Raw genomic sequence first — 26,120 nt, 5'->3', positions numbered from 1 at the left:
TAATTTTTTGATTGGTTGACAGGGAGGACTTTTCTGTATATGATGCTTAGTTTAGCAATAAAAGAATCACAGAATCTCTGGCTGGGTCTGCTGGTTCTTAAAATGTAGCTGTCCCGGGGTGCCTGGGTGGCTCAGTGGGTTGGGCCACTGCCTGCAGCTCAGGTCATGATCAGGGTCCTGGGATCGAGCCCCGCATCGGGCTCCTTGCTCGACGGGGAGCCTGCTTCTCTCTCTGCCTCTTCCTGCCTCTCTGCCTGCTTGTGATCTCTGTCTCTCTCTCTCTGTCCAATAAATAAATAAAACCTTTAAAAAAATTTAAAAAAAAATGTAGCTGTCCCATTAGTAGACCGTTTATAAAATAAAGCTCTTATAAAATACAGAACAGATTCTGATTTAATTTAGTCTTGGGTCTCAAAGTCCTTCTGGGTAATTCTCATGAGTAACCAGCTTCAGAACCTCTGGAAAGGTCTAAGATGTTGCTCAGGCAACCGTTGATCTGATGCTTAAATCCCTTCCATTGGGAAACTAGACCAATGACTCTTCTTGGGACCAAGACTTTAGGTAGTCTAGTCTTCCAGACAATCTTCCTGGCTGTACAAACTGCACACTGCTAACATAGAGGGAAGCAGTATGTGGTGATTAGTACGAGACTAGAACTTCCTCTCAAAAAAGCTGGCAGTGCTTAGCTGTGGCCCTTCCTGATGTCAGGGGATCACCCTCCTAAGTCAGTGGTTTTCAACCAGGGAAAAACTGTCCCTCAGATGACATGTGACAATGTCTGGAGACATTTTTGGTTCTTACAGCTTGGGGTAGTGCTAGTGGCATCTAGTGCGTAGTGGTCAGGGCATGCTGCTAGATATCCTACAACACAGGACAGCCCCACAACAAGGAGTTATGCAGTGCAAATGTCAAAAGTGCCAAGGCAGAGAAACCCTTTCCCAGATCCTTGCTCTCAGGGTCCCCTCCCTCCCAGGAAATATCACCTTTAATGGAATTAACCCTAAACCTTTTCCTTTTTTTTTTTTTTTCCCCCTTGGGGCTTGAACTCATGACCCTGAGATCAAAACCTAAGCTGAGATCAAGACTCGGATGCTTAACCAACTGAGCCATCCAGATGCCTCTAAACCTTTTCCTTCTTTCTGAGGCACGATTTCAACAACGTTTTTTCAAGCCGACATTTTATGTCCTTTTTAAGTAGTCCCAGGATGAGATCATCCTGTTTGGCTTTTAAAAAATGAAGACCGCCACCTGACTATGTATGTCAGAGAGGCAGAATAATCCCAGTGCCACTTTTCCCACTTGCCGCTTCCTCTCCCACTCAGCTGCCTTTCTGGGATATAAAATGAGCCAAGCCCCATGACCTAGGGAAGGCCTGACTTGCCTGCACTGACTGGGTGGCACGGCCAGTGGAGTCGGCCATGGGGGCACAGGCCAGGGCATGAGATGTCCTGGGGTTTATCTGCTGCGAGGCTGGCTGGGGCGTGCCAGCTGCCAGGTTGATTAATAAGTCCTGGGCTGACATACTTCTGGCAGGTCCTCGACTGCTGATTTTTCTCCCTACTTCCTTAGATCATTTCGTTATTAAATTAAAGATTGTTGTGATTTAAACTGAACTGCCAGGCAGCCTGGGGACAAATGTGGGGTTTGCTGAAGAAATGGAACCCGGTACAGCATTTACTAAATCCAACCTCAGTTGGGTGCTTTTTCTTTCTCTTAAAGAAATAATTCAAAACTCCCAAGGCTGGAAGTAGAAGTAGAACCTTCCCCTGCAGTGTCAGGAGCCCACACAGAGAGGCGGGCAATGCCAGGAAAGGGAGCCGATTATAAATAGCATAAAAAGCAGCATCAGTCAAAACTCACCGATGTGCCTGAGCAAAATGTTAAAGAAAACAAACAGCTTCTGAAATAAGAAGCAATGATCTTTTTTTTTTTTTAAATTTAAAGTGCTAAAGAATGAAAAATACACACACACACACACACGGATTAAACACACACACATACACACATCCAGAGACCCTTTAGGAAATAATGAGTAATTATTAATTTCAGAACAACAAAATTACAAGCAATCGGAGTCACACAGGATGACTTGCCATCCTTTCTCTGTGTAACTGATGTTATTTATTTAGAAGGCCTATGTCTTCCCTTTCTAAAATAATTTACTTGTTACGTGTGTTTTTTTCTCCAGCTTCGATGGAAACCGTTTGAGATTCCAAAAGCATCCCAGAAGAAGGTGGATTTCGTGAGCGTAAGTCAATACCATCCACGCCTTCCCTCTGCTCTCCTTTCTTCCCTGGTGAGTGATCCAGCCATTGGCCGGCTGAATGCCAAGCGGCAGCCAACTCAGAGGTAGGCAGCAGAGACAGCACCACCTGCCCCTGCTTCCAGGGCTGGCCAGGGATGTCTTATTTACAGGCACCAAATGGCTGAGGACACCAAGGGCACTGGTGAGCGATTTACAACCTCTGAATGGCCAATGGAAATTGAGCATTTACCTGTCTCTGGTTTCTTTGTTTTGGGCTACAACAGGGATTCTGAGCCTTCCCCCCCCCCTTTTTTTTTAATTTTGTTAGTTACCATACAATGCACTATTGGTTTCTGGAGTAGAGTTCAACGATTCATTCCTTACATACAACACCCAGTGCTCATCACAACAAATGCCCTGCTTAATCCCCATCACCCATCCAGTCCATCTTCTACCCACCTCCCTCTGTCAACCCTCTGTTCTCTCTCTGTAGTGAGCAGTCACTTAGGGCTTATTTCCCTTTCCATGGACTCCTTTAATAGCCTGGTAAAGCTTGTATTTTTAAATGAATAAAATAAATTATATAAAATTACAAAGAAGTTGATCCTATTGAAATACAATGATAAAAATACTAAAAAACAAATTTGGCTTTATAGTAAGTAACATATATGCTTCCTTATCAATGCACTGAGTCATAAAATCTATGGAAAGATCTAAAAGCTATAGTTGTTAGAAGTGTGAACATAAACAATATTCTGGAATAGCTTGTAACAACTATAATGTGATCTAAAAATATCCGTGATTTCTATCAGTGACCAGGTTACAGAAACTTCTAATATTTCTGTGGTTTGTTGCTTACATTCATATTAATTGAAGGAAATGATACATTTCAGAGATTAGTGAAAATAAATATATAATTTTGTTCCCATCCAAGTTCATGAACTTTCTGAAATGGACCTAGAATAGCAACGACTCAGGATGACAACTCTAGTTAATGCAATGCTGATCAGAAGTTCTACTTGGTAGTTACAGGTGTTGGGAGTATTAGAACACTTATGCTCAGATCAAACCATATGTAGGGGAAAGGGAAGGGAGCTACAAGGCAGAGGGGCTCAAAGAAGCCAGTAGAAGCTTTTGCAGACCATCCTTATCCCATGGCTCACTTAGGGAGAGTCCAGGTGCCCAGCCATGGGTCAATTTGTTTGGCTCATGCAGAATTCCTTATGTAGATTAAGTGCTCCAAACTCTATGTAGATTGATCGAAATAGACCCCAAACGGGCAAACTGAATTAAAATATGGAAAGAAGTCCCCTACTCTGGGTGAACTATGGATATCTGCAGGAGCAGAGCTCCCACCTTTCCATCTGCAGGTCTGGGACTGAGAATTTTGAGAAGACCCATGTCTTAAGGTTTCTTGGACTGTAGATGATGAGCAGAGAGGATACAGTTGGTCAGAATGCTTCCAATTCTCTATTATGGAAAAATTAGGGCTGATCCTATGTATAAGCATGGGATTGCCTAGCTAGTGAGGTGTATTTGAGGGGCATTAATTGGTTCCTAACGTGACAAGCTTCCTCCCTAAGCATCCTAGGTGCTTGGTTTTACCTCTGAAAGAAACTCTCCTCCAAGCTGATCTTAAGCACCAAACAGATAAACTGCCAGGTAAGGTCATCTTAACCACTGACACAATTCAGATCTAGGGCCATGGCTGGCAACTAGGGTGAGCCACCACCTTCCAAACATAAAACCCATAAATTTTGAGCTCCTCAGAGGCAGGCTAGACCCCAAATGTCCCCCTTGTCACACAGAGCAGACCTAGTAGAACCTTGTCTCCAGGCTCTCAGGGACCAGGAGGAGGGATAGCCTCTTGGACAAGATTTGCATTACACCCTTCCTTCTCCCGTGGTTCCTTCTAGGGCCTGCATACCTTGTGTGGAGCTGGAGACATGAAGTCTAACAATGGACTTGCCATCCATATTTTCCTCTGTAACACCTCCATGGAGAACAAGTAAGTGTCTCAATGCTTGGGCAGAACATTCCTATTCCCCAAGAGCTGTTGGCCAGAGAGTGAAAGCCAGGTTGTTGTTTTATTGTTATCGACTCCCACCCCCCCGCCAGAGCAACATTGATATACATTCATTAATAAATGAGCATTTCAGTTTTGACTGATTCTTGTAACATGAACAAGAATTTCACATAACAATGCAAATAGAAAACCGACAGTGGGCATTGGGAAGCTAGACGGAATTTTGACTTTAACCAGGTTTGGGTCAGAATATCTCTAATTTCTTAAAGTTCCCCAGGGCTGTTCCAAAGTCATACTGCATGAGCAGCCATTAAGGGCCACATGTTGGTGTCTGGTCAAGATGACAGACTTTGGCTTCAGTTATTAAATGTGTAAGTTTAACATTCCTTAGTAGAGGAGCTTACATTTTGGATTTTTTTTTTTTTTGAATCAGAAAAAAATATGTAAATGACATTCTGCCTCTTCTTGGAGAAGCAGAATCTCATAGCAGCTTTGCACACACCTCTGGAACCAGACTGTTACATCCAAAGCCTCACTCCTCCTGGCTGAATAATCTTAAATAAATCATTTAACTTCTCTGAGCCATGACAAGGCACTGAAGATGTCTCTTTGGATCCAACATCATATCATACTACCTCCTCTCATTTCACCTGAGCCACACTAACCTTCACTCAGTTCTTTCAACCTACCTCAGGGCATTTGCATGTGCTATTCTTTCTGCCAGAAATGTTCTCCCAAGTCCCCAAACTCTTGCCTAGATAATTCCTTCAGATCTCAGGTCAAATGTCCCTTCTTCAGGGAAGCCTTTGCTAACCTCTCACATTAAATCAGGTTCGTTATTCCTTCATCCCCCTGAACTTGACTTTCATAGTGTCGTTACAGTCTACAATGATACAGTTCTGTGATTATTTGATTTCTATCTGACTTCCTACTAGACTCTAAGCTGCATGATGGCAGAGACTGGGTCACTTTGCTCACCAGTTTATATCCAGCACTGAGCCTGGCACATGGTGGGTGGTAAACAATAATATGTGGAGTGAATTAATTTGTCTGGACAGTGTTAAAATCGAAATAACAGGAATTATTTCTTATGTTTCAGATGTTTTTACAATTCAGATGGGGACTTCTTGATTGGTAAGTTCTGAAGATTTCACTGTGAAGTGATCCCCAGTCACAAGCTACTTTTCAATTAATACATATTACTTTCCTTTATCCTTCAGTCTGTCTTACGTAGTGCAATCTACAGACTGAGGTCGAGAGGCCATTGGTGGTCTGGAAAAGATTTCTGCTGTACCTCAAAGACCCTGGTTTATTTCCTGGTCTCTCTGTCTTTGCCCATCTCTGCAGGGCCTTTCTAATATGGGAGATCTGGGAATCTTCCCAGAAATAAATAAATAAAGAGTAATACCAATATTTGATTAAATTATTAAGATAACTCTACTTGTCTTCAAACCCGCCCAAGAAAAGACCATCTGTTATTGATCTCTGCCATTTAGATAAAAATTTTCATGATGCCATCTAAAACAGAATGCCTACTAGATATTTCTCTGGTCTACCCATTCTTTTTGATGGTTTCAGTATTGATATTTTGCAGTGACCATTTTGGTGTAGACATTAAATATGCAAATGCCAGACTCACTGGAATTATCAGAAATGAATGGTTTTCCATCCAATTTCTGCTGCCCTTTTTGGTCAATCCACAGAACTGGGCATATACAAGCTCCTTACCTGACAACCAAAAGTAAGCAGAACGATTTTTTCATTCACTTTCTTCCAGTTAGTAAAATTGCTAACCTAGGTTGTCAGAATATACATTTCCCCCCCATGAGACTCAATAAAACTTTTCTTTTGGAGTGAAAAATCAGATGCAGCCCTTGAGCCTTTTACTCTTCATGAAGTGGTAAGAATTGTTCACTGCTGCCCTGTCTCTTTTGTTAGTTCCCCAGAAAGGGAAACTTCACATTTACACTGAGTTTGGCAAGATGCTTGTGCAGCCCAATGAGATCTGCGTCATTCAGGTTGGTGATGTGTCCCCTTCTCCCCTGCCTCTCCCTAATTTGGGAACAATCAGATGTTGCAGCTGCTGTCATTTCCAACTCTAAAATTTCTTGGTGGATCGTGTCTGAGCAAAGGGAGGGAGTTTTAGTCATGCAGGAGGCTCCTTGTGCAGAAAGGGAAGCAAGCTTGGATGCCTGATTTGTTTTAAAATAGGACATAATCACAAAGCAAAGAACATTGTCAATGGTCATGTGTATGTCAATACTCATACACACTTTGGATAAGGCTCTGTTCCCATGGACTGGTGTGGAATGTGGGGTGGGGTGCAGTGAAGATTAATTTCTTAAAAATTTGGCTGTATCAGAGCACTGGTTTCTCTGAACCCAATGGGAGATTAGAGTAGAATTGGTTTGGGTCACAGATGTGATTACACTTAAATATTTCATTTTAACTCATCTTTGAGCTGGTCAATTCCCAAATATAGCTCAGCAGACTATAGCTTTAGTTTTGCATCTGGGGCTAGCTGTGGCTCTGGGTCAGCTTCTTCATAGTCATACGTATAATTTGGGAGTGCACACAACTGTCTGCTTCCCATTCCAGAGAGGAATGCGGTTCAGCATTGATGTCTTCGAAGAGACCAGGGGCTATATCCTGGAGGTCTACGGTGTCCACTTTGAGTTGCCTGACCTGGGACCAATTGGTAAATCTTCATTACAAACTTTTAAGTTCCCTTGAGATACAGGACAGATAATCACATGGGAGTTAAACATCCTTCTCCCCTCATGATCTCACTCAAATTTCAACTTTCTTCTCTAGACAACTTCTCTAGATCAAGTGTAGTTGGGAATTTCAAAAACCTATTAGAACTCTCTAAGCAACCCTAGACATTTTTTTTTTTCAGACCTCTAAGTTTAGGGGTTCTGTGCATTGGTTGGCCTAGTTGATGAAATGAAATCATCAATTAGCTTATTAGTAGATCAGTCCATCAGCTAGTCTTGGCCCTATGTTGTGCTGAGAGTAATGATGGGAATCTCATCAAGGGTAACACAAGCCTCTTCCCATAAAATACGTACATAAAAGTAAACAACCAAAGCCAACCCATTATAAATCTCTCACTAGAGTAGTATATAGACCTTTGGAGAGCAAACAGTATGTAATAGATTTCTGGTTATACAGTGTACACCCTAAAGGATTTAGCAGTTGGGGTTACTGGGGGCCAAGTCACCAGGAATAGCGTTATAGAAGAGATGAGATTTGACTAATTCTTTTTTTTTTTTTTAAAGATTTTATTTTTATTTATTTGACAGACAGAGATCACAAGTAGGCAGAGAGGCAGGCAGAAAGAGAGGGGGAAGTACGCTCCCTGCTGAGCAGAGAGCCTGATGCGGGGCTTGATCCCAGAACCTTGGGATCATGACCTGAGCAGACGGCAGAGGCTTTAACCCGCTGAGCCACCCAGGTGCCCGAGATTTGACTAATTCTTGATGAAAAGGGGAGGACAAATAAAAAGGAAAGGGAACAGCTTAAGCAAAACCATACATGTAGGAATGTATGTGAATTAGAGGGAGATCATTTTCTTAAGTCAATAAGTTGTGTGTAGACAATAAAGTGGGCGAAAGCCGTAAAAACCGCAAGGGCTGTACTCCTATGGAAAGGGGACGTGGGCTGAGAGATGCATAGTTTACAAACTTCACATTCCAAATCAGCACATTCCACAAAATTTACACAGATAACTCTGGGCCATGAAGGAACTAGAAACCTCTTCCATGAGGCAGCCTCCATGAGGCAAGATGAAAACTTTCAAAAGTGAATCAAGGTCCCCCCACCCCCGATTCTTCTGGCAAACTGGAGGCAGGAGAAGAGGAGAGAAGTGAAGGTGGTAGGAGGAGTTGCTCTCAAAACATCTCTTGGAGTAAAAGAAGTGGCTGGGAAAATTGGCCCTTGGTTTCATCTTTGACATGCTTGCTAAAGGTGGTGGCCACACCTCCCAGTTCTTCCTTTCTTTGTCAACAGCTTTTTTAGAGCAAAACAGGACAGGCCATCATGTGCCTTCTGGTCACTCCCCTGGGGAGATCCAAATAGTCAGAGGAAGGTGGGAGGCAGGAGAAAGGCAGCTGGAGCCATGGTGGGCCGTCTGTCATCCTGTTCGCCACCCGCTCTTCCCACTTCAGTCTGGCTTCCTGCTGCTCTACAGTCAGCATAGCCTCCAGGTTCTGTGGAACACGTACCCTCTGGAAAATATATATAATTTACTAACCAGCTGGGGGCTTATATTTTTTAACCCCAGGAGCTGGAAATGATAAAACACTCCCCAGGTCTCTCCTCTCAGAGTTAAATTATGTTTTTGCACTTATACTTTTTATTTTTGGTCTTTTGATTTATTTTCTTTCTCTGGAGGGAACACTCGCTCCTAAACAAAGGTAAGGAGGCAAGTCCTGAGTACTCTTTTCCTGAGTGGCAGACAGATTTGTCAGGCTGGAGAGCAGTTTTGCAGACTTGGATTCTGACTTCTGTCTGAGGAGCAGAGGCGTTCCTGGGGCAACAGTATGTAACCCTTCCTTTCTGAGATCGGGGACTGTAGATGAGTTCTAGAATCATCACGGTTTTCTTGGGGAAAAGTTCTAGGATTCTACCAGACCTTCCCTGAGCCTCTTTTCTAGTCTCATCCTCTCCCCTCATCTGCAGTGAGGCAATGATGCACGTAACATGGTCAATAAACCGCATTTACTCTACAACTTTAGAAGGTGATACTGGTGAGGATGATGATGATTTTCATGATTCTTTTTCCTAATCAAATTCCTTGAGTCTTCCTAAAACGGTACCAGATTGGGATTCCAATGAGCCTTTGGACAATGAAAACAAATAGTGCAATGGCTCCTGACATGGCCCTTTCTCTTTGTGCAACTGTGGTTTCAGAATGTGATTTCCAATGTGATTTCAGAAGTGTCTAAAAGACTTTTGGGTCGCTGTGTTCTAGGAGCCAATGGCTTGGCCAATCCTCGTGATTTTTTGATACCTGTTGCCTGGTATGAAGATCGCCAAGTGCCAGGTGGCTATACTGTGATTAATAAATACCAGGGCAAGCTATTTGCTGCCAAACAGGTAAAGTAAGAGGGTCGGGGGACAAGAAGGGAATAAATAGTTATTAAGCACCTACTGATTGCTAAGGCCAGTGTTAAGTACTTTACATATATTATATCCTTTCATCTTTACTATACCACTGAGATATTACAAATAAGGTACTATTTGCCTCATTTGTAGTCACAAAAATGTAGTGACAAATAATTTACCAAATGTCATAGTAAATGGAAGACCTAGCATCAGAACCTATACCTGTTTGACTCCAAAGGTCGTGCTCTATCCCGCTCACTAAGCAATAAAAATCCTGGCAAATGTAGGTTTCTAAAAGTGGTGTATAAAATATACTATACAGGCAGGGTAATATGTTATGAAAAGGGAAATGAGTAAACAAGCAGATCATCTAAGATTTATATTATCAATGGCCACCATATTTCAAATACAAACTATGACTTATACAAAAGAAGTAGAAATCAGTTAATTAGCTTGGCTTAGTTTATACCACCAGCCTTGTAAACTCGGAAGATAAGCAAAGGCATAGATATTAATATGATGATAAATAATAACATAATATGTAATCTATACTATCTTAGCATATATTATTATTCAATGTACTGAATATATATTAGCAGAAAGTAATTATATAACCAAAATAATCCAAAGATTTCTTCTGTTTACCATTATTTATTACCATTATTTCTGCCCATTTGACATACATCTTATATTTTTCAAGGCATTTTATTTTCCTTGGACAGCATCCAAAGTAGATGGTATGCTAACCAGCAGAGGCCAGCTAGTTTGGCACTTAAAATTAACCCCTGAGAGATAATTGTCAGCCTCATTGACACATTGTCACTTTCATATTGTCTGGGTCAGGATTTCTCAAAATGTGGTTTAGAGGCCATAAGCATCAGAAATCCCAAAGGAGGCTTGTTTGAAATAAATGCAAATCCTTCAATGTTACTCCAGCCCAGCAAAAATAATAATTTCTGGGCATGGAGTGTGGAAACCTACATTCATTTTAAGCATGCTTCCCATATTATTTTTGACATACAGTTGATAGAGAACCACCATTCTAAAGGTAACCAGCAGCTCCATGGGTTTCCACTTTCTAAGTGGATTCTGTGCTCGTTATTCCCTGTGTGACCTCCCACACTGATCCATTATCCCTTCTTGGCCATGATCTGTGCCCTGGCAGCTTAACCTATCTGGGCTCCCCAGCCAGCCGGTTTGGGTTTGGATTCAACTAGTGGGAGGTACTCACAGGAAGTTGCAGGGCAGGAGGAAACACAAGTTGAGGGGTTTCTTCTCCTGTTTCTCCCCTATTTGGGACTGTGTCCCTACATGATCTCAGTTCCTGTTGGGTGGCCCCAGTAGCATGCTGGAGCCAGGCATGAGAGAGCTGACAGACTCTTTCTTCCCAGCTTTCTGTTCAGCAGCATTTTATTAGTAGCCCAAAGGTGATTGGGGCGGAATATTTATTACCCCCGCCAAATTAGCAAACGCTATAAAACAGAGAATTTTTTTCCTCCAGAGAGCTAGCTGCTAGTTGTTAAATATTTACCAGCATACCACTGAGCGGCCCCTTCTTCATGGTTCTAGCTCTTGTCGGAATCCTATAACAACATCTTCCTCCCATATCCTACAGGCAAAGGGATGGCAATGTCTTCCCACTGTTGTAGGCTCAGAAACCTCAGCATCTAGTCAGTTCACCTAATCCTAATCACAGCTCTGTGAGCAGTCCCTTCAGTAAAGTCTCTAGAATATTTTTGAGTTAGATGCTGTTTCCAGAACAGATGCATAGCTGCCGTGGGGACTCCTGTCACAGAGCACCAATCCTCTCCTAACCCAGAGCAGGCCCAAGGAGCATCACCTTGGGAGGGCTCTAAAAACTCAAGTCCTTAGGACTGGAATTTTAGATACTGTCTCACCGTCCTGCACTCAGCAGCCCAGGCACTGTGTGTACCAGAAGCTCCTCTGGGCAGTAATTACCTGGAAAGCAGTCCCAGCAAGTGCCTGCCCTCTGCACCAAGAAACCCAGACAGTGGCTCAGATTGGCTAGGAATTGCTGACCTCCACAGATGCTCACAACTCTGTTGAAAATTGTTGAAAGGGCACTACTTGGAGAATGTGCTGTGCTTCTGCTGCACATGTGATCGGAGGCAGCTGCTGCTTATGAACTGGAAAAATAGGGTTACTGGCTGAGCAAGGGACAGTTTGAAGGCACGTGAAGCAACCACAAAATGATTCAGGGTTGTAATTCTCCCAAAGGATGCCATGACTACATTATGAGAACAAAATCAAACCAAAAAGAGAAACAATGATGCCACGTACAAACTGTGGCAACTACGGAAGCATTAAGCACTAAGATTATCTTTTCCTGCTTTTTTTTGTGTATCTGTATGTGTGATCAGGATGTCTCCCCATTCAATGTTGTGGCCTGGCACGGGAACTACACCCCATACAAGTACAACTTGGAGAACTTCATGGTCATTAACTCGGTGGCCTTTGACCACGCAGTAAGTCTGCACCATGGAGGGGCTCTGGGGATATGACAGCCCTTAGGTGGGAGGGTCCAGAGTAGGTCCCCGATATTCAGATTTAACTTTTCCAAAATACCCTTGGAAGCCCAAGATATCGTCATTCCTCATTGTGCGGACAGGAATTTGAATCACTTGTGGCCAGGTTTTGGGGAAGGAGTAAATAACCAGCTACTGGGAGAGCTAAGCCTGACATGCCACACTCACCCTTGAACTCGGCTTAGTTCTTACACGAAGTTTCACAGTAACTCCCATAGATGGCTAAAAACTTAGTTTCTTCTTGGCAAATGTATCCCCAAAAGAAACCAACTGCTAATGTCAGTGATAAAGTCATGAGAAAGAAACAGCTCTGGATTTGGAAAGTTCTTGATCCTGTTTACAAGTGCTGAGTCTGCTCTGTCCGGCTGCCTACTCCAGTGCCTCCACTCCGGGCTGTTTTTAGCAGTGAGGGAGCAGACAGCCCTCTTCTAAAGTTCCTCAGGATATTCAGTGCCTGAATTTAAAAACAGAGAAGGTCTAAAGCGTGAACTCAGGGATATTTTTCACTCAATTAGAGGGCCACAAATAGGTCCCTGGTCTATAGGGCAAGCCCCTGAGGCCCCACATTCGTGATAAAGTGCTAGTTCTGCGATCCTGGGGGAAAGTTTATTTTGCAGCCTAGTTCATAATAGATTAACTTTAAAAAGCTGGAGGGATAATTAGAGCAGAAGCCAGAGAACCAGAGACAGAAAGATTACTCTGAGCCAGCTCAGCTCATCTCTAGGGGAACAAAACTACCTTTCTGAAGAGCAACAACTCGTAACAAAACCAAAAGGGAAAAGAAAATGAGGCATCAAGCCCAAAGCAGCATTAAAAAAAGATCCAGAGACATGCATAGAGCTTTATTTGCGTCTCACTACCCTTTCTTTAACAGTTTCAGATAATTTCTTAAGGCAGATGAAGAAGTGTAAAGTCTCACAGCAATAGGGTTGGGATTTTGACTTGCACAGGTCCAATCTTTGTACTGCTGCTACCATTATTCTCCCAAAATCCAGGTCTGATCATTCTACCGCTGCATTAGAAAACCTTTGCAGCCTCCCCATGCGCTTAGGATTGTCTGAGCTCTCAAGCATACTATCTGATGCTCTCTACCATCTGGCCCTAGACTAGTTTTTTCACTACCAACTCTTAGCCCTTGTGCCTTCTGCCAATGCATTCTGGGCTTTAGCTTTCTTGCCTCTTAAAAAAATCTCTGTGCATTTTTATGTCCTTCCTGTTTTCTATGCTTAAAATGCCTTTTCCTTTCCCTTCCTTCCTTCTTTTTCTTTCCTCCCTCCCTCCTTTTTTTTTCTCCTTTATTTTCCAAGACCTTCCTCAAATATCACCACCTCTTTGAAGCCTTCCCTGATGCTCTTAGGTAGGTAGGCACTCTCTGTAATCCCTTGGAGTTCTACTTATAAAGTGAAATCACCCTTGGCACCTTGCTGTGGTCAGTTGTCCACACACCTGCAACCCACCACCACAACTAACAATGCTAAAGGCGCAAGGAATAGGTCTCTTTGAATCTCAGACCCTAACATGGCATGTGAGAGCAAACATGATCATTGATTTCAATGAAATTGAATCTCAATCTTTCCAATTTTAGAAAGGTTCTAGAGTTCTTTTAAAATTTCAATATTGTCCCCCCAGCCTATGCCCTCTACATTACCACCACCTAAGCTAATGATGTAAGTGATATATTTTAGATATGAGAGTCAAACAGGGGTAAGGAAAGCAATGAGGATACCATCTGGAATCTCTGTGATGCCCTAAAGAGAAGTATATCCTACCTACATCTGTACCAAAAGTTTGATTCTATTTTCACCTCACTCTGAGCATCCATTCTGCAGAGAACTCCCTGCAGCACATCCTAGCTCTGGTCATTCTGACCTGAGGTTTGGAGGCAGGCATGAACAGGGTCTCAGAACCACAGGGTGATACTTGCATGAAATAGGGGCTCAGCAGGGTGAGAAAGCTGCTCCAAATCCTCTTAGTTGGTGTTAATTCATTTTGCTTCAAGCACAGCAAGAGCTGAATGTCAGATGAGTGATTTCTTCACCTCAGCGATAAGCTCAGTCTTCTTAGCTTGGCTTGTGTGGCTTCATCAGAAATTACAGTATCAGGGTGCCTGGGTGGCTCAGTTGGTTAAGCTTGAGACTCTTGATCTCAACTTCGGTCTTGATCTTGCCGTTGTGAAGTTAAGCCCCAGGCTGGGCTCCAGGTTGCGCTCCACGATAGGCTCTGCGATATGCCCCACAATGGGTATGGAGCCTACTCAAAAAACCAAAAACAAAAACCTAGAGTCAGTTTGGAAATCCCTTCCAGTGTGAGTGACATGTGTACCATTGTCCAGTCACCTCCCTTCCATCATGGGCTCAGCATCTCCTTGTGCTTTCACAGGACCCATCCATCTTCACAGTATTGACCGCCAAGTCTCTCCGCCCAGGAGTGGCTATTGCTGATTTTGTCATCTTCCCACCTCGATGGGGGGTTGCTGACAAGACCTTCAGGCCTCCTTATTACCACAGTAAGTCTCTATTTTACCAAACCACATTGGAAACCAAAGAGACCACAAAGCATGGAACATTAGCCTTTGAGAATACCACTTAGGGGTCTCTGGACACTATACTGTGCTGGCTTTCAGGATCCTGTCTCTGGAGGTCCTAATGCTGCTCCTTAGATATGTAGTTGCTGAAACCCCATGACTTCCATGGAGATGGTAGTGATGTGTTAACTCTGAGAAGGAAGTAATGCCTACAGCCCAGTTCCTCTGGCCCTAAAGAGAGAAGATAGGCCAATAAAGTTTGAAGCAAGATGTTTCTTTACATTTCAGATGCTTCTTTGTGGGGAGAGGGAATTGTGGGATATTGTTGGTTAGTTTGTTGTTTTTGGAAATTTCTTTTCCTAAGTCTGGTTCAAGAGCCAGTAAAATGGCCTTCTCCAATTATTTTGGTGGGATAAAAGAAACTGCAGTCTGCACTAGGGAATGGACCCCATTCTGAAAGCAGTTTCTGTGGAGCATGTGTTGCCTAGAAGACAGATTTAGATCTTACTAAATCTATTATTAGATTTTATTTATTTTTATTTTATTTATTATAAATCTATTATTTTATTTTATTTATTATTACTAGCTGCTAATAATTACTGACCATTTTCTATGGTTCTGTTATAAGGTCTATAAAACTATTAAACCACTTAATCTTCAAAGCAGTTATAAGAGGGAGGTAGTATCATTATCCCCTTTTTTTCAGAAAGTAAAACAGGCATGAAGGATTAAGTAATTTGGAAAGATGGAGTAACTTGCTCAAGGCCTCACAACTAGTTAAATGGTGGAGTCAGGATTTAATTGAAGGCAATCTGATGCCAGAGCACACACACACACACTCATGACCACTAACTGATGTGCCTAGCACAGTGCTTGATACACAATATGCATCTAATAAATATTTATTTTATTAGTAAATGAATCACCACAAACGAAAAAGGTATTTCATGGCTGCAGTTAATGAAGTTGGCATTTTTAATAGTCCAATAGCTAGCCATAAATCCAACCTAAAGGTTAGTGTACAATTCCACTTCCTGAAGATTTCATTTTTGTACATAGAGTTCTGGAAAGACTCTGAGGTGAATTTCAGCAGGAATATTCATAAAAACAAATCCCTTTCCTTAGTCAAACTCAGGGCCTTCTGTCCCTATACAGCTCCCCTTTATCTGTACCAGCTCCCAAATACCCCAGCTTAACAAGATACAACAGTGCACCGAATAGGCAATTTAGGCATTTATAGGAGGTACAGAAGTAGGGCCCTGAGGATGGAAGAAAACCACTGCATGGTAAAATTCCAGCACCACATTTTTCCAGTGACATTGTTATAGTGGAGGAAAGGATACATTTACCACTACAAAACCACCGGAGACATTGTAAATAGAATCAAAACAAACTACCATCTTCTCTGAGGAGTGTTCTCTTGGAAGTTAGTCCCCTAGAAGACGCGATATCCAGGAGAGAGATTTGCTTTAGCTTTAACTTAGCCTGTACCTCACATGCTAGTTCTTGATAATTCATTATCTCACCTAGTGAAGTTCTTGTGGTAGAGGTTTTCAAATATTCTTGTGTCACTATCACAGGCGGGCTTGTTAAAACACAGGTTCTTGGGCTCCACCCCCTGAATTTCTGCTCCAGTAGGTCTAGGATGGGGCCTGAGAATCTGCCTTCATAACAAGCTCCCATAGGCTGCTGATGTTGCTGTTCCAGGAACCACACTTTGAGAACATTAGTAATATAAAAATCACTTAGAATGTCTACTAAAAAAATTTTTTTCCCAGCGCCCACTCTCAGAGAGTATAATTAGTTGGTTCTGAGGTGGAACCTCAGAATCTGCATTTTGAATTAGCAAGTCAGAGAAGTCTACAGGCCACACATGGAGAGATGCTGCCCTGCAGCTTGTCTCCCTGCCTAGGGAGCAGCCTACTAGAGCTATCTGAGACAAGTTTGTATTGTGCTACAGCTCTCAAGCCACTTTGGTTTTTATGTAGTTCAGTCTCCTAAAACAAATGACCTTGTGAAATGGCTCATAATATTTTTTTAAAAGACTCTCAAGTACATTTGGCCCAGGATAGATAGATATCAGAAAGGTATGGTTGCCTGAGTTAGTTGGAAAAACCACAGAACCCCAAGCTAAAATTATTTTTTCCAGAGATATTAAAATTATTGCTTTAGCAATAATCAAAATCTTTGCTACCTTGATGTGACTTTGTAGGAGAGGTGCAGAATTATTTCTGTAGAAACATTGCCTCCAGTCATCTTAATGTAGTTGAGCCAACTGGATTCAGCATTAATCAGAGAGGCAAGGCCTACCCTCCCCTGTCCTTTGAAATATAGAAAATGATATAGAAATGTCATCATCAAAGTCCTTGCTACCTAAATTCATATTCAGATCAAAGTTGAATTCTGGTATTGCTCTCTTCTTAAAATTAAGCTATGAAGGTGACCCTGGGGACCCATCCTAGGTTGAGGAGGATGACAACATATTTCAGTCATGAGCAGAACTGCTTTGAAAATATAGACATCTTACAGTTGCTTCTTTTCCTCTATTTCTGTTTCATGGAAAAATGAGTAGAGCTATGATCTGGGTCTTACTTTCTCTACAAGGGCCTGCAGTAGCATTTTGTTTCCTAGGCAGGATGACTATGGCTGCCTGGTCAATGACAGAAATATTCTGACATTTGGTTATACTTCACATGTAAGGAAAAGGGTTGGGGCATCTATCGTGCCAAATGTCCAGCTTTTCAGGGGTTGCCAATGCCGTAGCTTTCTGCTCTGTTTGTGGTCTGTGTTCTCAGCCCTTTCATGGGACAGACTATGAGAATAACTTTAGATGAGCTATTTCTTACTCACAGCATTTAGCACAGTATCCAATGACACATGTGGGTGGATAGATAGGCAGATGGATGGGGTGGGGAATGGACAGATGGGTAGATGGGTGAATGAATGGAAAGGTACCTCAATTTTCTCAGGTATTGTATTTCTTTAATTCTTGCCCTAAGTATGTGGCTTTTCTAATAAAGAGCTTTCTTTCAAAAGAAACATATGATAGAAAGAGTGCAGACGTTGTGATTTTTGTCAAATTTTGCTGACTTCAGAAAGCACAACTAGGACCAATGGACTTCACTTATATATATATATATTTTTTTAAGATTTTATTTATTTAATTTGACAGACAGAGATCACAAGTAGGCAGACAGGCAGGCAGAGAGAGAGAGAGGAGGAAGCATGCTCCCTGCTGAGCAGAGAGCCTGATGCGGGACTCGATCCCAGGACCCTGAGATCATGACCTGAGCTGAAGGCAGTGGCTTAACCCACTGAGCCACCTAGGCACCCTGGACTTCACTTATATTAAAGCAAATTTCCATTTAATATGAAAGACCTTTCTAAAATCCAGAGCTTTCTAAGAGTATGGTAAGTTGCTTTGTTGAGTAGAGAGCTCCATTCATAGCAAGCATGTAGGCAAACCCCAGGAAGTAATCTGTCAGGAATAATATAGAAATTCTTCTATATTAAGTAGAAGTAGTGATCCTTTCCAATTTTAAAATTTTAGGATTATATGAAGAGAATATCAATGGAAATAGAAAGAAAAGAATGAATCTAAGAGTCATTTTGGAGGGTGGAAAATAAGATGACAGATTCAGATACAGAAGAAAATGTTTGTTATGCTCTATAGCATTTATGGAATGGTTTTTATAGCCCTAAAATCCTTTCACACAGATTATTGTTTGATAATAGTCTCCAAGTCTGGGGTTCTTTCCATTACATGACTCTTCCATCAAGACTTTCCCACACATAAATTCCATCTTGGTTTCCTGGATTGGGAACCAGAAATATGGTGATACCATGTACTATTGTGGGGCTATCAGATCTGGAAAAGAAGATGATTTTAATATAGGATGTATAAGCCTAGATGATAGGGCACATCTATTCTTTATTATAACTTTCATTTTAATTATAATTAAAATTCTTGTCTGAGCAATGATTATCTTTAGATCCAACATTATTTCTTTCAGGCAGTGGAGCTTAAGACCTCTAATAATCCACATGGCCATCAAGTAGAGTTTTGCCTACCTAGAGTTTCACACTAATGAATGTTTGGGGGGAGTGGGTTCGCATCTATCAGTATTTGTTGGGAATCCTTAAAAATTTATCAGATTCTCCTACCTTCTTGGCATTCCACAGAAATAATGCTTGAGAGGTCTTGGTACTTTACAGGTCTTGCCTTGAATAATAAAAATAATACTCTTTCAACCTTCCCAGGGAACTGCATGAGTGAATTCATGGGACTTATCAAAGGTCATTATGAGGCAAAGCAAGGTGGGTTCCTGCCAGGGGGAGGCAGCCTGCACAGCTCAATGACCCCCCATGGGCCTGATGCTGACTGCTTTGAGAAGGCCAGCAAAGCCAAGCTGGCACCCGAGAGGATTGCTGATGGTACCATGGTAAGCCAATCTAATGCCAGGCTCTGGCAGCTTCTGGGCTTCCCAACCTTCTCGAGAGGAGTGGCTTTTATTTATTTATTTATTTTTTAATTTCTCCAAAGACACAGACATGGAGTCAGGAGAGGAGAGTGTGTCTGTGTGTGTGTTTATTCCCATGTGTGTATGCACACACCCCTATATGTATACTAGACACCTGATGTGGTTGGGTAGAAAGAGCTTTGGACTCGAGTCAGACCTGAGATCAACTCCTAGCTCTTAGTTCCTGCATGACCTTGACCAAGTCACTTAACTTTGTGCTTTCATTTTCCCCATCTGTATAATGGGTGTGGTAGCCATCCTAGCAGGTGGCTATATTCAACCTTATACACTGTCCAGCACTGTTCAAATACAAGGGAATATTATTAATATTATCTGTATCCAGTCCAGAGTACATATGCAGTTGAGGTAATCCTCTAGGGCTACAGTCCCCAGGGATGCAGGATGTCACCTTCTGTGGAGTTCAAAGCCAAGGAGGATCAGGAAGCCAGGGCTTGTGAGCAGCAGTTCTCAGCTGTTTTCTCATTTTCTTTTGCTCTACTTTGGCATGGGATGAAATTGATGGGACTGAAAACTTGTTTTGTATTCTTCCTGTATCAGGCTATAAACAGTAAGCCTGAACACAATCACAGTTGGTGGCGGTACTTGATTTTTATTTTATTTTTGCATTCTTGGAGGTGGAGTTTATGGACCACAAGGAGTAATTTTATGCTCAATCATATGCAAATTTGCTTTACATTTTTAAACAAATGTCTTCAATGCTACCTGACTTTAAAATCAATAGCACAGACCTGCTTGACTGCATGCCCAGATTGCAAACAGAAAACATTATCTGTCCCTCTATCCAATGCAGTTTGTTTTCAGTCCCAACTCTAGGACCAGAGTTGATGGAGCTGATCTGCACCAGGAGGGTGCAGAGTCCCATCTGCTTGGCCTTGGCTCTCTTTCTCTTTCCAAGGGCCTTTGCAGAATTATATCTCTGTGAGATGTGATTTGACAGTCTCAATCAAGCTATTGTATCCAAAGGCTCTTTGAGGTCTATGGGCTACCCAGACTTGTCACTCAGTAATCTTTGGTGTCCAACTTGGCTTTGGACAGTCAGTGTTATCAGGAAGCAGTGTTCTGCATCAGAGAGGCAATGACAAGACTGTTTATATGAGGAACAAGACTTTGGGAAATGCCTGGGGCACTAGGCAGAAAGAGCTCTCCTGTGGAAGGGATTAAAGGCAGGGGAGACTCTGGGTAGCCAGAGAGCCCAGACTACTTGGCAGGGGAGGTCCTGGCACACTACCTAGACCTAACTTTGGGTCTCCATCACCATTTCCCATTATATAATTTGGACCCAGGCCCATCGATACACCTTACCCTTATTCCAGTTTGGAATAAACAAACTTTATACAATACTTTCTTCACAGCTCAGCTGGAATGGGGTTTTGTCACTCCAGTTAGACAGCAAGGCTCTTAAGAAGCAGTCCTCAAAGAGACAACAACAAGAATAGCCATAATAATAACACATATCTGAATAGGGCATTATAATGTACGCAGTACTTCCATATTTTCTCATCTAGACCTCATATCAAGCCTGTCATGGGAAGTCAGACAAGGACAATCATCTCCATTGTTCTCTACATGAAGAAGCCAATGTATATTAGATACCAAACATTAATGTGGGTTCTCAGAGTTGTGACACAGTAGAACTTTAACTTCCTTTTGTCCATCCATATTTTTAAAATTTCTAATAATGTGAACATGTAAGAACTGTAGGGTTTTATTCCGTTTTTGGTTTTATTTTATTTTTATAAGCCACACTGGGTAGGGAAATCAGCAGTTGGTGAAGCTGGAATGTTTAAGCTGCACCAAGTACTTGCATATTCTTTCTGTCAGAGAGAAAATCCTCCTGAACACAGTGGGACATCCACCACGCAAAATCTTCTAGGATAGGGTTTTTTAAAAGTGCTACAGCCCTTCCTGCTTCCTCCTTCCTACTTCCTCCTCCTCCTTATGCTGTTTTCCTCCCTCTCTTTTCCCCAGCCCATCTCTTGATCAGAGTTCTAAAAAAGAAAGCTCAAATCCTAGCTCTTCCACTTCTTAGTGCCATTACCAGCCACTTCCCAGCTTTGAGCCAGAGTTTCCTCCACTACAAAATGGGGAGCATGGCCTCCCCACAAGGACATAGCCATAGTGAGTGATGGCCCCTAAGAAGATGAATATTCCTAGGACGTTTTTGCTTCTACCTTTGGATGTAGTAAATTTAGGTTCATAATGCTATAGGACAATGTGAGGCTTACATGCCCAATTCCATTTTAATTGAATTAAATGAAACATGGAAATCAGAGAAGTTAAGAGTCCTGCACAGAGTCTCACTGGCTTCTAAGTGGTGGCACCAGAGCCAGAACCCCAGGTGTGAGCCTGCTATCCTCACTATGTTAGCACACAACTTATTATTCAAAGATTCTGCCTACCTACATCTTTATTCTTGACATCAAATTGAATATGTTTTGTTATCCAACTCACTTATTTCTTGCCCCCCTCTTCATTTCCTACAGGCATTTATGTTTGAGTCTTCTCTAAGTATGGCTGTCACAAAGTGGGGGCTCAAGACCTCTAATTGTTTGGATGAGAACTACTATAAGTGCTGGGAACCTCTCAAGAGCCACTTCACCCCCAATTCCAGGAAACCAGCAGGACTTAACGGAGTATTGCTGCCATAACTGAAAATGGATTTATGTGGTTTTTGTTTAGAATCATGCCCTCTGGCAGTATGGAGGAGGGGATGGGTTAAAATGGGAACTCATTTTTTTCACAGGCAAGTAACTCAGGCATTTGGAGAAATGTATTTGAAAAGTTCTATGTCAGCTTAATTACTCAATAAATACTTGGCTGGTGTTCTGTGGAAGTAGCAATTGGTCATAATCAAGTCTTGATGAGGCATACCTATATTGGCCAGGACTGGGGGTCCATGAGATTGACTCAAGATCAAGAGCCCTTCACATGAGTTTAGCCTGCATGCCTTTATTCCAGGAGTGCAAATCCATGGTGTCTATCACAGACCACAAGACCAAGCCACAAGGAAGGACCATGATCAAGGGTCCATAAGGAAGGACCAAGGCCAAGGTCCCAGGCATAGGAAAGCATAGGTGTTCAGCAGAGCTCTATACATCCAGCACCATCCTAAAACAGATGGACAGCCAGGCCAGCAGGCTGTCTGATCGTGTAGTCATGTAGCAGCCAATATGGATGATTATGGACAAGAGGCCCAGCCACTAAGAGTGAGCATCATTCACTCAGGGGACCAACTGCCCTGATTTCCCCATTGAAAGCCCCATATCTCAAGATACGCTAAGCCTGATCAAACCAGAGTACTTGGGCCCCCTATTATTCACTCATATATCAGTCCATTTGGCAACCTTTCATTGAGTCCTTCCTATGTGTCATCTACAGCATGAGACACTGGGGGTGAATGATTGAGAAGAAAGAAGTCATCTCTTCCCTCTCCTAGTGAGCTCACAGTCTGCGGAGATCAGGGCCAAAGAAGATTAAGGCCCCAGCACAGCAGAAAGCCAAGCAAAACTGAGGCAGCACATGGTGTATAAACGCTGTTCCTAACAGATTCCCTCCTGTGGCTGGCATCCCTTCCAGGGGACTGGGCTGCCCAAGATTTTGGGGGTAAGCTGATTTGGTTCTCTTGGAGAGAATAGACAGGGAAATCAGAACAGAAAAGAATGGCAAGTGTGTTTTTTACTCTTCTAGTTCTATAGATTTAGCATATCACTTTGTTACCCTAGTAATAATTTTGATATGCTGCTATCAAGTTTTTATTTAACAACATGTAGTGAGAGTCAGCTATATATCAGGGCCTAGAAATTAGGGTTGCTAAATAAAACACAAAATGCCCAGGTAAATTTGAATTTCAGATAAACCCTGAATAATTTTTGGTACAAGTTCAGACATATAAACCTGTATTTTTATTTGCTAAATCCAGCATCCCTATGTGGGATATGGCGCTCCAGGAGATAGATATGGTTCTCACCCTTATGGAGGTTACATTCTGAAGAGGGAGACTGATGAAGTAAACAAAATAATTACAAATTGTGAAGCACACCAAAACAAAACAAACAGGAACTGAGATGTGAATAGCATATGGGAAGGGGAAATCATTCTTTAGAGAAGATCTTCAATGAAGAAGTGCCTACAAGATAAGAAGAAGCAAGTCATTGGAAGGGTAAGGTTGGGCTGGGGGTATAGCACAGAGGAGGAGTCTTCTAAAACAAAACAAAACAAAACAAAAAGCCTTGTAGTTTCAAGGAACTAAAAGAAAAGCAATTGTGCAGAGCCCAGGAAGCAGGAGAAGGCCATGGCGATAGTCTTGGCAAGACACAGCATTGTCCTAGACTAATGAGGTGACAGCAGAGACAGAAGTGGGTAAATCCTGAGAGCCCTTGTTCATGATCTGTATGCAAGGGATGAAGGGAGGAGCAGTTGAGGACAGAGCCAAGATGACTGGTAGGCTTCTGGCAGTGGTATTTCATGGTCTCCAACAGTAAGGTGGTAACAGAGGCTGGTGTGCCTTCCTAATGTTCCTTAATATAAAGAACTCTTCATTAAAAATGGAACATTGTTAACTAGTAAACCAGTCAATACCTTTAAATAAGCATTGAAACTGGCCACTGTAGCAGAAGTTGCTAGTAGTCTGCCCATCTCCCACCAGCAAGCACCAACCGGTGCTGACCAGCCAAATCCACTTGCCTGCGCCACACTCGCAACTCTGCCCAAGGCCCAAACCAGAAGCCACCAGAAGTGCTGGAATTGAATGGCCCTGGGCACAGCCCTCAACCCATGACAAATGGGAATTCGTGGATAAACACTCTAGCCCTCTTGCCCCACACTTCTGAGGCTTGTGTTTGGCCCGGCCGGCCCCTTGAACTTCCAGAGCCGGATGAAGCTCTGCTGCCCACGGAGGCCATGTCCAACAATGCACTTGGGATTAGCTTCCCTGGCCTCCCTTCCCCACACTCCTGGGTGCTTCCTAGGCTCTCCTCTCAGATGACCCAAACTAAGAGGACCACTCAAATAGTTTATTCCCAAACTCCAACTTTTCCAGAATAACCTCCTCTAAATCTGCTCATACCCACGTACCTAGACTCTCATCCATTTCTGTTCACTCCATCATCACTTTGGTGGCCGAGCCTTCCCAGAGCTGAGGAAACATTCAGCGTTTACAACCATGCGGTCCCAGCCCTTGTGCTTTATCTCCTCTACTTTATCTTATTGGCAGCAACTCCTCAGCAAGAGACAATATTTCACCCACCCAGGCTGTTCACGCTAATTAAAAAAAGATTTAGTTTCCTTCTGTTGTGCTTCAGATCAGCAAGAAAGATCTGTGCCCTTTCCTTAATGCCCTATTCTCGAAGATACCTTCCTCTATCAAGCTCCTGAAGAGATATACTATCTCTTTCCTGAGAAATAAAAATTCTTAAAAAATTAAGTTTCCTCCTGATTAAGTTTTCTCCAATGACAAGAGAGTTTTCTGACAGAACCCCTTGGCATCATTACATATTTTCCTATCTGAGATGCAATAGAAGCCACTCTTCCTCTTTTTCTCTTTGAGACACTTCTCTCACAGCTTGGACAGTAGCAATGGCTCTAGAGCAATGGTTCTCCATAGGGCCAATTTTGTGCGTCTCCCAAGACATCTGACGAAGTCTAGGACATTTTTAGTTGTCGCAACTGAGGAAGTTGCTACTGGCATCTAGCAGATAAAAGTCACGGACCCTGGTAAACAGTCTAAAGCGCACAGGATAGTCTCCTACAGCAAAGAATTAGGCAGTACTGAATGCCAATGGTGCCAAGGTTGAGAAATGCTGCAGCCACCACAGTGGTTCTTAACGTCAGCTGGACCTTCCATCTCCTGGCAGCTTCTAAAACTGCCTGAGGTATGTCTCAGATCAATTAAATTAGAAATGCTGGGGATAGAGCCCAAATGAATTTATTTTAAGTTCTTTTAAGTTTTTAATTTTAATTCCAGTATAGTTAACATATAGTATTGTCTTCATTTCAGGCATACAATAAGGTGATTCAACAATTCTATGCCTTACTCAGGTGCTCATCATGACAAGTGTCCTCCTTCATCCCCATCACCTGTTTCACCCATCCCCCCACCCACCTTCCCTCTGATAACCATGAGTTTGTTCTCTATAGTTAAGAGTCTATGTTTCGGTTTGTGCCTTTTTTTACTTGTTCATTCATTCTGTTCCTTATATTCCACTAAGGTGTGAAATCATAATGGTGTTTGTCTCTCTCTGACTTGTTTCACTTAGCATTATACTCTGTAGCTCTGTCCACATTGTCGCAAATGGCAAGACTGCATTCTTTTTTATGGCTGAATAATATTCCATTTTATTTATAAACTGCATCTTCTTTATCCTTTCATCTATCAATGGGCACTTGTGCTGCTTCCATATCATGGCTATTGTAAATAATGCTGCTATAGGGGTACATGTATCCTTTCAAATTAATGTTTTCATAATCTTTGGATAAATACCTGTAGTGCAATTACTAGATCATAGGGTAGTTCCATTTTTTTTTTTTTAAGATTTTGTTTATTTGACAGAGAGAGAAAGAGAGATCACAAGTAGGCAGAGAGGCAGGCAGAGAGAGGGGGAAGCAGGCTCACTGCTGAGCAGAGAGCCCGATGCTGGGCTTGATCCCAGGACCCTGAGATCATGACCTGAGCCGAAGGCAGAGGCTTAACCCACTGAGCCACCCAGGCGCCCCGGATAGTTCTATTTTTAACTTTTTGAGGAAAAACCATACTCTTTTCTACAGTTGTTGCAACGATTTGCAGTTTTGCAGTTTGCATTCCCACCAACTGTCCATGAGGGTGTTTTTTTTTTTTTTAAATGCTCAGGTTCTCAACTTTATTAAATAAAACAACATCAGTGAGAAAATTGTCAATGCATTTTTTTTTAAAAAAGATTTTATTTATGTATTTGACAGAGAGAGAGAGATCACAAGTAAGGCAGAGAGGCAGGCAGAGGGGGAGGGGGGAAGAAGGCTCCCTGCTGAGCCCGATGGAGGGGGGCGGCTCTATCCCAGGACCCTGGGATCACGACCTGAGTCGAAGGCAGAGGCTTAATCCACTGAGCCACCTAGGCACCCGTGTCACTTCATCTTTGATACAAATATAAGTTTG

At 42.4% G+C, this 26,120-nt stretch overlaps 1 protein-coding gene across 1 annotated transcript in view; it reads left to right on the top strand.

The window, feature by feature from the left end:
* Positions 1 to 21,827, top strand: part of HGD (homogentisate 1,2-dioxygenase) — a 43,061-nt gene extending 21,234 nt beyond the window's left edge. The window contains exons 5-14 of the mRNA XM_004772787.3: positions 2,189 to 2,248; positions 4,162 to 4,253; positions 5,371 to 5,405; positions 6,210 to 6,289; positions 6,870 to 6,969; positions 9,247 to 9,371; positions 11,762 to 11,866; positions 14,306 to 14,432; positions 18,711 to 18,892; positions 21,475 to 21,827. Of these exons, the coding sequence (XP_004772844.1) occupies positions 2,189 to 2,248; positions 4,162 to 4,253; positions 5,371 to 5,405; positions 6,210 to 6,289; positions 6,870 to 6,969; positions 9,247 to 9,371; positions 11,762 to 11,866; positions 14,306 to 14,432; positions 18,711 to 18,892; positions 21,475 to 21,639 (1,071 nt within the window). The 3' untranslated portion in view covers positions 21,640 to 21,827. The remainder of the gene's footprint in view (positions 1 to 2,188; positions 2,249 to 4,161; positions 4,254 to 5,370; positions 5,406 to 6,209; positions 6,290 to 6,869; positions 6,970 to 9,246; positions 9,372 to 11,761; positions 11,867 to 14,305; positions 14,433 to 18,710; positions 18,893 to 21,474) is intronic.
* Positions 21,828 to 26,120: the final 4,293 nt, after the last annotated feature.

Source organism: Mustela putorius, unplaced genomic scaffold (genome assembly GCF_011764305.1).
Source record: "Mustela putorius furo isolate JIRA1106 unplaced genomic scaffold, ASM1176430v1.1 tig00003834_pilon_pilon_pilon, whole genome shotgun sequence".
Taxonomy (NCBI): domain Eukaryota; kingdom Metazoa; phylum Chordata; class Mammalia; order Carnivora; family Mustelidae; genus Mustela; species Mustela putorius.
Note: the sequence above shows the minus strand (reverse complement) of the source record. Positions and strands in the feature narration are given on the sequence as shown.